The sequence below is a fragment of the Vigna radiata genome, unplaced genomic scaffold (assembly GCF_000741045.1).
Source record: "Vigna radiata var. radiata cultivar VC1973A unplaced genomic scaffold, Vradiata_ver6 scaffold_443, whole genome shotgun sequence".
NCBI lineage: Eukaryota > Viridiplantae > Streptophyta > Magnoliopsida > Fabales > Fabaceae > Vigna > Vigna radiata.
This window is the reverse complement of record NW_014543600.1, coordinates 29,402-42,398: the sequence shown is the minus strand read 5'-3', so window position 1 is coordinate 42,398 and position 12,997 is coordinate 29,402. Positions and strand designations below refer to the sequence as shown.

At 31.0% G+C, this 12,997-nt stretch overlaps 1 protein-coding gene across 7 annotated transcripts; it reads right to left on the bottom strand.

Moving 5' to 3' along the window:
* Positions 1 to 3,746: 3,746 nt before the first annotated feature.
* Positions 3,747 to 11,792, bottom strand: LOC106754581 (ribosome maturation protein SBDS). 7 transcript variants are annotated; one of them, XM_014636615.2, is made up of 7 exons: positions 11,647 to 11,792; positions 10,993 to 11,040; positions 5,957 to 6,150; positions 5,734 to 5,863; positions 5,448 to 5,648; positions 5,151 to 5,318; positions 3,747 to 4,483 (listed from the first exon to the last, which is right to left on the bottom strand). In XM_014636615.2, exons 3-7 carry the CDS (start codon positions 6,088 to 6,090, stop codon positions 4,037 to 4,039), a joined length of 1,080 nt encoding a protein of 359 aa, XP_014492101.1. In that variant the 5' UTR covers positions 6,091 to 6,150; positions 10,993 to 11,040; positions 11,647 to 11,792; the 3' UTR covers positions 3,747 to 4,036. The 7 variants fall into 7 exon arrangements, with proteins under 7 accessions (XP_014492101.1, XP_014492103.1, XP_014492107.1 ...); XM_014636617.2 differs by having other exon boundaries at positions 5,957 to 6,144; XM_014636621.2 differs by lacking the exon at positions 10,993 to 11,040 and having other exon boundaries at positions 5,957 to 6,144; positions 11,647 to 11,778.
* Between the last annotated feature and the right edge of the window lie 1,205 nt (positions 11,793 to 12,997).

Here is a 12,997-nt window from a genome sequence, read left to right as displayed (position 1 = left end):
AATTGGTTTTACATAAGGTAATAGATGAGACCCAGTCTACATTTTTGGAGGGTAAAGGGCTGCTTGACAGCGTACTAGTGACCAATGCGATAGAAGGATTTCACTGTAGCACAGTTGAAAACATGGGAGGGGATTACTTGTAAAGTATCATAGTATTTTAACAACACTTTTTAATAACTTTTTAACAATAGAACACGTGTCATTATTTTATTTGTTTGTTTGAATTTATTTAAAAAAAAACATATTTGAAACGACCAATCATAAGCTATCACATATGTGTTATCAGAAAAGTGATCAGAAAAGAGTTGTTAAAAGAACTTTTTTCACTTGTAAATATCCAAAAAAGCACAGTATATCTAAAAGGAAAAAGTTTCTTTAACAACGCATATGTGTTAGTTTATGATTGGTTCGTTTCCAATTTTTTTTTTAATAAATTTAAATAGACGAATGAAATAGTAACATGTGTCTGTTGTCAAAAAGTTGTTAAAAAGTATTGTTAAAATATTAGGATCCTATCCAAAAAGACACAGTATATCTGCTCCCCTTTCTATGAATCTATAAGGTAACAAAGATTGATGAGGGGTGTAGGCATAAAAGGTAATACTAGGACTTGAGCTTTTATTACATTGTTTACTCTTTACTTTATGTCCATATATGTATGGGTCCTGTTATTTTAACAACCATTTTTTAACATTCATTTGACAAAGCTTGTTGTCAAGTTTCAATTAGTCCTTTTTAATTTTTGGTTTTTAAAAAGAAGTTGTCCTCGAAAGTGAAAAGGATTCAGAAAATTGAATTTCCAACTATACCCCTGTCTTGTTTCACTAGAAATGAAGCTTCTCTCTTCATTTTCACAAAAAAGCTTCGTCCGTTTGCGTCTTCGTTCTCGTTGTGGGTGTTTGTAGTTGGTTCTCGTTGTTCTCGTTGTGGTTGTGGGCGTTCGCAGTTGGTTCTCGTTGTGGGTGTGGGTGTTCGCAGTTCGTTCTCGTTGTGGGTGTGGTTGTTCGCAGTTCGTTCTCGTTCTAGGTGTTCGAAATGGCAAGTTCCGGTCAACATCTTTGTTTAACCAAGGTAAATGCCTTTTTTCACTAACTTCTTCTCAGTTTGAGTTTCGTGGTTTTCGTTTTGGTGTTTAAATTTGTGTTGTTTTCGTTGAGCAGTTGAGCATTCGTCACTCATTTTCAACAAAGGCGATTCTCAACGAGACTTTGGGAGAAAGGATGAAAAACTGAACGAAAGATGAAAAATGAAAGCGCGAAAATCAAATTTCATATATTCACATTTCCAAAATTACTATCCGCAGAATTTTTAAGAGTGTTTTTTCCTTCAATGAAACCAGCCAACATACACTCGTATATGGATCCTAATATTTTTTTAACTCGACTGTTATGTTTTATGGTTGTCTTTAAGATGAAACTGGTTGCACAATATTATACATGTTAATGATAGTGAATATGAACCATAAACTATTTTTACTAAAAAAAATGACAATCTTTATATATATCTTACACTATAACATCTTTTGATTCACGTTCATCTTCTTTAACCACACTCTTTTTCTTCATTTACACTTGTCTTCTCATCTTTTTTTATTCCTTATACATTTCATCTTCTACATTTTCTGTAATTTTTTATTTTTTATATTTTATTTTGTTAAAAATGGAGGCATTGTATTAAATTTTGTTTGGTTACAATTACTAATATCAGCCAAATTAATGCAAAATAAATTAATGTTAAAAGTAGAATTTATCTAGTATATGAGAAGATAATACAAAATTAAATAAATTTAAAATAACAATGTATTAGTATATTCTTGCACTCTATTCTAATTTTAAAATTACTAATTAATTAACATTTATCGTTTTATAGATTGTTGTACATGCAATACAAATTCAATATTTTTAGATAATTAATGAATTTTTAATTGTTAGTATCGATTTTCTTTTTATGATATTAAATATATTGTTTTGGACGTAGGATTGAGTAACTCCAGGAACATTTTTTCACACTTTACTCCTTAGCTCTTGGAGTAACTCTATTCACTTTTAGTTTAAGTCTTTTCTTAGATACTTGTCTTTTCTTGGATATTTATCAAAGGCATTTTGATACTTAACTTAGTAACTAATCCAAACAGTAGTCAGAACGAAGTCTTAAATTTATAATAAATGTAATTACCTATCTTTTATCTTTGATCTCTATTTATAGTTTTTTAGATGACAAAATCTTAATTATGGTTCAATCTTGGTCCTTAAACATTAATTAACATTTACCCTTAACATTGGTTTGCACTGACTTTTAAGAGATGTTTTACTCTTGAGATTGTCGATTTGGCTCCTAATTATGCCTGACCAAACGGCCCTTATCTTGTGTTGTCCGCATTCATAAGTCCACACATATATATAACTAGTTGGTCTTTCTCGATGGCTCCTTTCGCTCAATTCTAACTATGTGACTGCCTGATCATAAAGTGTATATATATATATTTCTTTTTTGTGTTAAACCTTTTAAGACTCTATTTTAAAAAATGGGACATATATAAAATTGAGTGAACTAATAAGTTCCCTTACACGTTTATACCTTATTATATATCTGCACGGATTTTTTTATTTTTTTGAAACCGTTTTGAAAACGCTTTTAAGTAGATGCTGTCCTGCATGCAGATCATTCACCAGTGTACATTTTCCATAACACTTTATGAAAACTATACAAAAACTTCATTCTATCCATCTTCTAGAACATTCTTGTTACTTTACATAATGTAATAACTAGATTAATCCTATAATTCGAAATCATGGTATGAAGAATTCTCCTCCTGCTAAGAATCATTCTGATTAACAACATTAATTTTTAAATTAGATGAAAGTTCTTATGTTTGTTGAGAGGTTTCATAACTTTCAGATCTTGGTATTAAATTATTATTTTTAATTATTTTTCAAGACAATATTTTAAAATAACTAATTCAAAATAAATTTCAAAGTAACTATTATGATAATAATATAGTATTTGTACATTCATTTATATTTATATTAATACAAAATTTAGAATGTATATAGATAAATAAATGAGAAGAAAAATTATATAATAAAGAAAATTCTGTAATACATATATAATATTCTTATTAATTTTATTGAACGGTCTCTAAACACACATTAACAAGGATGTAAAGTGTGTAAACTTATACGAAAATCAATTGATAACTCATTTGCGGATGTTAAAAGCAAACCAAAACTCACTACTGTTAAACACCATATCGAAACATTAATCAACTAATACTAAACGAGTACTTTTATAGATGGTTTGTATGATATGTAGTAGCCATAGGCATGTTTTATAATCCTAGAATGTACTATATATAGAAACAAAATGATCTTATACATTAAATACAATAATTTCAACAAAAATATAATATTATTTTAACAATCACATAGAAACTAAATTTTAAGAATATCTATGGTATTAGAAATAATAATAATAATATCCTTTTAATAACTACTTTTTTAAATTGAAATAATTACTTATAACAAAAAACCATTTTTCAATTTTTTTCTTTTTAATCATTACTTTTTTGAATTCAAATGGTTAGTCATAAAGAAAAAATCATTTACACAATAAAAAAAATGTCTATAATATAATTATAAATTTATTTATTTTTGTGATTACTTTTTCATTGATAGTTTTTATTTGAATAATTAAAAATTATTTTATAATTTAATAAAACTTTTACTATATAATAAAAGAAAAGTATATACACAGATGTATTTTCGTTATTAAGAACACAGGTCAACAAAATTTATGAAACACTGCAAGAACAATCTCTCTCTCTATCTCTCTCCTCTGTGCCACACACAAAGATGATTATATCCAGTTCTTTTAGGTATCTAAGACCAAGGCATTAGTCTTTGTCATTGAGCATACTAGGGGATTTCAATATAAGGATTTTTTTTTTTCATGTGAAGTTAACCAAACCGAAATTATCCACACAAAATTGACCTAAGTACACACAGTACCAACTTACACCATTAAAACACTTATCATTTCAAAATGAATAATCCTTCAAGTCAGATTTTGAGTCGCCTAATTCCATGTCTGCCATGCACTCTTCCTCAGTAAGTGGTGGGAGTTGCCTTGTCTTACGCTTCATATTGTGCTTGTGCCACTCACTCTTGTGATGATCCCTGTATAGCTTAGAGTCATCAAAAGAAACATTACATGTGTTGCACTTGTTTTGCTTTTGTTGTCCCTCAGTAGTAGGCCTACTCGTGGATGAAATTGTTTGTTTCTGAAGTTTCTCATTCAGTTCAACCACAGAATCATGAGTTTCTTTGGGCAAAGGTGCAGGCATATCCTCATAATCATTGTATTGATCCACGTGCGTATCCCCCTCCACATACAAAGAGTGAGCAAGAACTTCAAATCTTCCATGCATCTTATTCATAACAAAGTCGTGACAATCCTTATATAGACCAGGTTCCATTTCAAAAACCTGCAATTCAAATCCAATCAGAGAATATACCATTATCCCTCAACACGTTAGCAAATTGCATGTATCTACAACTAACCACAAGTGGCAAAAATATTCTATATAAATACCATAATTAACTAAAAGCAACAGCGGAATGTCATGCTATTTGTAACTTCATTTACTAATGAACATGGCTTAAACTTGAACAATAACCACATACAATGTCCGAAAGAATGTGACTGACCAAATACTAGAATTAGATCATCAACACAACTACTTGAAAGTGGACCTTTCGTTAGCTCTCCAAAGCTTATTTTAGCTTATGAAAGTGTCCCGTGACTCTTAAAAGCCCTTTTTATAGCATGTTTCAATAGTCTTTATGTAGAAACATAAAGATTATTTGACTAAGGTTTTAAGTCAAATTTATGAATAAGTTCTAGAATGATAAATGTCTGATAAAAGTGCTTAATTAAGTGGCTTATCATAACACACCCACATAAGAGATGATAAAGACTTCAATAAAACTACCGACCATAGTAATCCTTAGTTTAACTTTCAAGTGATAGTATACAATATGAGAAATATAAATAAATAAATAAAATAAAATAACAGTACAACTAAAATTAAAATAGAATTGACCATGGAACTATCGTTGTTTACAACTATACAAGAAATAGCAAGTACTTACAACAGATAACTGAGCAGAAGATCCTTCTTTAGAAATAACGGTAGCATTCCATTCCTTCAGCTTTTCCAAAAGATTAGGCAATTGGTCCTGAGGAGCAGTAGCACGTATTCTCAATGGACATCGTTTTATAGGGAAGTGCTTTTGAAGTTCTTGAATTAACTCCAGAGCCTGTATCATATACAAAACATCAGAATAACTTTCATAACTTGTATTGCCAATCATCATAACATCATTGTAACAGTTAAATAAATGAGAAGATCGTAGCATAGAATCATTTAGAGAAATGGAAAGAGAAACCTGCTTCTTGGAGGTGCTGTGTGGATCAACAGCAAAATGGATTTCCCGCATGAGGCGTTCAATCATACTGATAGTATAAGGGCGTTGAGTCTCAGTATTGTATGTCTTGTGCATTACGATGGTTGCAATATCCCTGAACTGACTCGACAACAGTGATTCCCTCTCTTTCCCAGCTACCTGAAGCTCCCCTTTCTTTAAAATCTGCTCCCTCAAAAAAACAAAAAAAAATAAAGAAAAATATTATTGTTATTATTATAAACTTCTGATTTGAGGCTTCCTTACTTACATCTAAGCATATATTGGTCTGGTCATCAGTGCCAAAAGCTGCAATTAAATCTTTGGACTTGGCGAGAACCCCTTTGGAAACATTAGAATAAACAGTATGGGACTGCAGCACTTCATCCAGATCTTTTTCCCTGTTGATAGAAATTCAAATGTAATGGGAAATATGAAGATTCTGTAGCATATGTATTATTAATAATGAAGAGAGGGGTAAGAAAGGAGGCTACACTCCAGAACGCCAAGAGAGGACAGTGTTAGGATAGCATGCAATTTCAAAGCGCATGCCATGCTTCTTCAGCCGCACCACTGCCACATTTGTTAGCCTCTTCTGCCCTACAGGCTGCACTAGTGTTCTAGACATCTCTTTCCTTTCTTTGTTACTTTATGCCTCCTCTGTGCTTCTTCCTTGGTTAGGCTGAACCTTGATGAATGAGAAAAAAAATATTAAATAAATAAAACACTGTTTCACTGTAAACACTATCTTTTAATCCTTGTAATTATCTTAATGGAATTCACAAACTTATCCATTACATGCATGCAAGCAAGTTGATGCTTTGGGCTACAAATAGTAAGTCATTAGGGGCGTGCAGCTACGTTTGTCAACAGTGGACAAGACTGCCAAGATTGGCTTTAGTTGTAACATTCCAATTCTGAGAGTCCCGCTTATACGATAGAATTTGAAATTTTCACAAAACGTTTATAAAGTTTCCCAAGAAAGACAACTAAATATTAATAGTTGCACGACCATTATATTAATACATAAATTAATCTACAGAGTTAAAGTTTACACAGACCTCAAATCGTTATTACATTATACATAAATGTTTACAAAACCCCTTTCATCTTTAACTCCCCCCCTCTCAAGCATCCACAAGATAATTCTCTGCACCTGCATAACTGTATGCTCCAGTATAACATTAGAATTATACGATAATCATAGTCACACACACAAACCACAAACAAACGTATGGATGAGCTAACGTCTAAAACACATATATAACCAAACAATCAAATACAATGAAATCATAAAAACAATGTTAGGAATACCTAACAGTAGCCAGAAGAAAGGAGAGAAGTAGGAACCGGTAGCCAAAAGGGAGGAGGGAAGTATAGCCGAATGGTATCCAGAAGGGAGGAGGGAAGTAGAGGTCGAACGGTAACCAGAAGAGAGGAGGGAAGTATAGACCAAACGGTATCCAAAAGGGAGGAGGGAAGTATAGACCGAACCGTATCGAGAAGGGAGGAGGGAAGTAGAGGCAGAGTGGTATAAATAAACCAGTAGATGAAAGGGAAGATGGGATCAAAGGCCGAACAGTATATATATGCTAGTACCGAACGGTAATTAGTCGAAGCAGATTGGGTTATCAGAAAGAATAGGGCACGGGAAGGTGACACTATAAATAGTCTTCTTTTATTTTTGTTAAGTAGGTTTTTTTTTTTTTTTAGTATAGAACTGGGCATATTTGCTAGTGGAGGAAGGTAGGCATCCTTGGGGGAGAGTATACTCGTATTTTTGATACTTTACTGAATCAATAATGCATACATACGTATTTTTCATTCTGTTATTCGAGAGTTGAAGTGAGAAGAGAGTATAGATTAGGTTATTTGCATAAAATAACCTAACACACATCCAATTCATTAGCACATCAATATCTAATGATTACAGCATTCACCATCACAAGTATTATCTGAATAACAACAGAATGCATGTACATAGTCATAATTCTTCACAAATATAGCATACCATTCTCATTTTCAAGTTTCAACATCATCATCATATTTCCCAAGACATTATTCAATCCAACAGATTTCATAAACCAATACTTAATTTGCAACTCAAAATAATTACAAGAGACCTCCCAACCACTATTTAGATGACTTAAATTCATGAACTCTTGCACACACCATGGAGTAACTCATTGACATATTAAAGATGCAATACATGTCACTCTTAAACATAATTTAAACCATAAAATTCTACACTATCAACAAAGTATAAAGAACCAACAACCCTACTTTAACAACCCAACCACGTGATGGATCAACATTGCAACACTTGAACCCAACTATTCCTTTTTCCTAATTTCTAGAATGTTAACATTCACAGTTTGCTGACTCCAAACATACTTAATGCCTTCAAACAATATGCAAGTCATACGCAGTTTTTCCCATTTAATCCAACCCCCAAAACCATTCCAATACTATCCTTATCTTTACTTCTGTTACATCAAATACTAGAACAACCAAAAACATAAACACCTTAATTCATTAATCCCTATCATAACAAAATGGAAATAATAAGTTTCAGATTTAATAAATATAACCTCCCAATCTTAGTTCAATCAATCATAATCCAAATCATATATTCTGTCATTTTAATTATCATACAACTATGTATCAGATTTTTCAAATAGTTTCAACCCATCAACTACTTTCAATAATATACAACACTCTAGAATTATAAGATATCAATTAAACTCATTCTTAACAAACTCAGAGCAGATATCCCTTATCTACTATATATCTTATATCTCAAATAGTTCAAACTACGTCCAGACAAATTATTTCAAGCACCCAACCCTTTACAAAGTATCCCAACATGATTTTATCTACCAAACACAGGCACTGCAAAATATACACAAGATTCCAGCAACTCAAAAACTTGAATTCTATAAACAATTATTTATGCTTAGACTACAATCTTTATTTCATTTCATGTTCCAGACCAGAAAAATATGCTCGATTTAGTACTTCTAATATCATGTTTCCACCTTTAATCCAGTTTCAGAATTTACAATTTCAGCTCAAGCATTACCCATCCCATATACCCATGTTAACTTCCCAATTTCATGTTCCAGTCAATTTATTGATTAATTTCCAACTCCCAATTTGACCCAACCACCATACTCTTACATTCCATAACCTAGAACATTCCAGACCCAAAATCATTTTAATTCACACATTATATAACAGAGCATTAACCAATTATCGATTCCAATATAGGTACACAACGTACTATTCCCAATTTTACAAGTCAAGAAAATTTCCAATTCACTTCAACCAATTAAGTGTTCTCAAACTCAGAAATAATAAAAAGACTATTATACTAACCCAAAAGTATCCTGACTCATAATTTAAACTGTGCATAATTCTACAACCACCCAAAAATCACCAAGCAAAACCCCAAAACGAGAATACCAACTTCCCAGACAATTCAAACGGATTCAACCAAAACAGAATGACTGCCCATACAATCACTCCAAATTTTCTTTCCCCGAACATACAATAAAATCACACAAAAGCAACCAAACAAAGCTAGAATAGCCCCCCATACCTTTTCTGATTCCTTCCCTTACTCCAAAATCTTACTTTCGCTTTGCATCTTTGTTTCCCAATTCCAACATCTCTCTGGCACACCACCACTCCCTCTCGATGTTTCTCACTCATTCATCCCAAATGGAATGCTCTTTACTCTCACTCACGCGGCAACCCTCACTTTCGTCTCTCTAGGGTTTTTTTTATAAAAAAAAAAAAAAAAAGAGAAAGGGAGGGGAGAAGAGAGAAAACAAGAAAATAGAAAAGATGAGTAGACGGAAAACCCCTCTAGTTTATGGGCCTATCCAGTCCAACTAAAACAAATCTTGTGCCAAAAAAAAAATTAAACCGCTGCAAATAAAAAGAACAAAACCAGTTTTGTTCTCAGCCAGGTTGGAACAAAGCCACTTCAATCAGGCAAGCACAACCACTAAGCCAAGCTCATTTCACTGAGATAATAGCCATCTAATATCTATATAAGGTCCTATTTCCCATCTATTTCGTATTACACATTTTAATTCAGTTTCTTAATTATTTCACAACATCTAACACTTGCTCACAAAATTGTTCTCTTACTATGCTATTTCTAACACCAGATACAAAAATAAAAAATTATTTGAAAGATATTCTAATAATTATATTATATATATAAAATGATACAAATTGACCGGGTCTTACATTATTTCCAAACAAAGTTTAATATACGCTTGAAAGGCCATCAAGTGCATCTTTGGATTAAAGTTTACAAACTTCAATTCGTTAAAATTTGCAAACTGAGATTGAAAAAGCAACCCAGGTCTTGCTTTTACAAAACAGTGTTCAGCTAAATTTTAATGTGCAAATGTTCTTTTGAGTAACGAAACATGTCAGGAAACTAAGTTTGGGTGTCCGAAACTGAAAACCAAAAAATAGCTGAAGATGAATTTACTCCCACTTGAAAGTGAAAATTGAAAAATGCATAAAAGTTACCTATTAGCTAATTCATATATTTATAGGGATCCTTACATCCGTCATATTCAAAAAAGATATAGGTAATACAAAACCGATCTATTAGCATATTCAAACAAGTTAGACATTCTGACACTCCCAAACCTGGAGTAATTGTGCCAAATTAACTTGTCATGAGATATTATTAGTACAGTAATCAAATTGGGAAGTGAATGGTAACTGAATGGCAAAAAGGAACAGCAGAGGAAAAAGAGGGGCAAAAGATTTCTCTGCTTCAGGAATTTATACAATATAATGTTTAAAAAATATTAAAAGATGTAGACACAATTTACTTTTTGAAGTGTTTAAACACAACCATAAAATGAAAGATTGTCCAAAATATATGATCAAGCATTTCCTTGTTATGACATATGTTTCCAGTTCATACATCGGCATATTTCTCCACTGTTGCAGACAAGGTGGACTTAGGAACTTCACAAATTACGCTTTCTTTGTTATCTCTGTTTGGTAAGCAAGTAAATTATATCAATTGATGAAATACATATGGCTTTGAATTGTCTGATAATCATGAATTGGTATGATTTGGTATCGCTGAAAATGCTCTAAGGCTTAGAGTAGCAGAAACTGAGTAGATTATTGGTAGTCGTAGCTGCTAGTATAACTTCTAATTTATTTTATTATTATAGCTTGTTGAACTACATCAACTATTGAGGGGCAGCATCAATTGAAGGTACAACGAGAGGGATGCTAAGCCCAGCAGTTTTTGAAGGGACTAAGGGAGACTTTGATCAGATAGAGCCAACATGTATCCTTATCTTTAGTCTTACTTGTCTTTATTTTACATATATGCACCATACACAACATCAACATCCTACATTGGATTTTGAGAGTGAATTCATGTTTAAAGAAAATAGTGTTTCCCTTGCATGTATACATGAATCAAGTTATATCCGTATGCAAGTATTGATACTAAATCTATCATAAATATTTTATGACTAACCTGTTTCCTGAATTATATTTTTCAGAACGATATTCAAAGGTTGCTGCCCTGTGAGTGTAATTCAAAACACAAACGACTGCTATAAGTAAGAGCATAAACCACGTAATGCTTGCACGAGGAGTCAAAACGAAAAACTCAAAACTGAATATGAGCTATTAATATATGCTAACATTCAAATAACAGTCTACAGTCACGTGGATGGAAAAACTGCTTGTAAAACAACAGGTGTGTAAGCTGTTTTCAAGTTTGGGCCAAAATCTGTTTGGGTTGGTTTGCATGTAAATCGTGCTCTACTTAAATTCAAGTTTTTGTATAGTACTATGTAACAGAATGTCTAATTAAATCTTACAAATTAAACAGTCAATCAAATTAGAAAATAAAATAATTAAACAGAAGATAGTACTGGACGTGCACTTTAAACAATCCAAAAGCTTGCTCCCCATTCAATGCTGAAATTTTTTTGGCAAACTAAACCCTACCTCCCAATCAAAAATTTAACTTAAACCCAACTAAAACAAACGAACACAAATAAAAACAGTGGATTATGACCAGAACAATATCACATAAAATATACGAAGATGTCAAAACAATTTAAGAAATGAAAAATTGCTGAATTGGAAAAGCAAATGGTAGATAAAAGGAATGAGTGCTCACCGACGGCTTTAGATCCTTCAGAGCCCCCGTCAATGGAAAGGAAAGCGAAGCTAGATTGAAGCTAGGGCACGAATGCGAAGGAAAGGGAAAGGTTCAAAACCAATTTTCAGAGATAAAGATAAAGCGAAAAACTTCTCTTATTTTTATTTTATTTAATACATTACTTAAAAGCTTCTCTTATTTTATTTGATTTAATATGATATCAGAAAAATCCTCTTATTTTTATTTGATTTAATACATTATTTAACTGTTTGGACAAAAAATTTCCTTTAACATGAATTTTGAACAATCACCAAGCTCAATTTGGTTTGGTCTTTCGTGGGTGAACTACCTAGTGAATTAATCAAATTTTTTTATTTATTAGTAAACTTCAAAATTTTAAATCTGATCTGATTTGTCAGCTATTGATAGATTAAATGGGTTGATTAAATGGGTTGATTAAGTACTTATTTAAAAGTTTTTTTTAAAATTTAAATAAATTTAGAATTGGTTTATAATTTAAATTTAAATAATTTTACTTTAATAAACTCTAAATATAATTTAAAAAAAATAACATAAAACTCAAATGTGATCTATAAACAAACTAATAAATAAGTTTTTAATATGGATAATGTTTATTTCACTATTTATCCATTTGTAAGATTATAGTGTAGATAAATTTATAATATTTTATTTTCTTTACTTTTTTTATTATCTTTTACAATACAATAAAAAATATTAACTAATAATATTAAAAAATAAAATAATAAATAATTAAATTCAATTAAATGGATTAGTGAGTCAATCCGATTTATTCAGATTCGTGGACCTCAAATAAATTGATTAAAAATTAATATATATAGCAAATCAAAATACTAAACTACTATCTTAATATAATTTTATAAAAAAGTTTCGATACATAATAGTCATTAATGGAGTAAGTATTGTAATTTAGGCATTTTGAATGCTATAACAATACCTCTTTTAATAAAAAGGAACTTCCCAATTTTTGAAATTAACTTTTCATCTTATACACTACTTCTCTATTCCTAATACACTTCATTATAACTTTTAAATATATGACTAATTTGATTGTAAATAATAAATTTGGTATATAATTATATTTTTCTTTCAAATCCATCCTTTAAGTGATCAATGTTATAGAAAAAACGTGCTTTATGATTTTTAAAATTAAAGTCTTCCAGCAGGTCGTCATACCAAGACCACTTGTGATATTTATTATCTGTGAATTAAAATATTAAACAATTTTTAAAAATATATAAACGTTGATTTGGTTTAAATATATTTTTAATCTTTTAACTAATAAAAATTATAATTAATCATCCTCAAAACTTTACTCACTTTAGTTTCT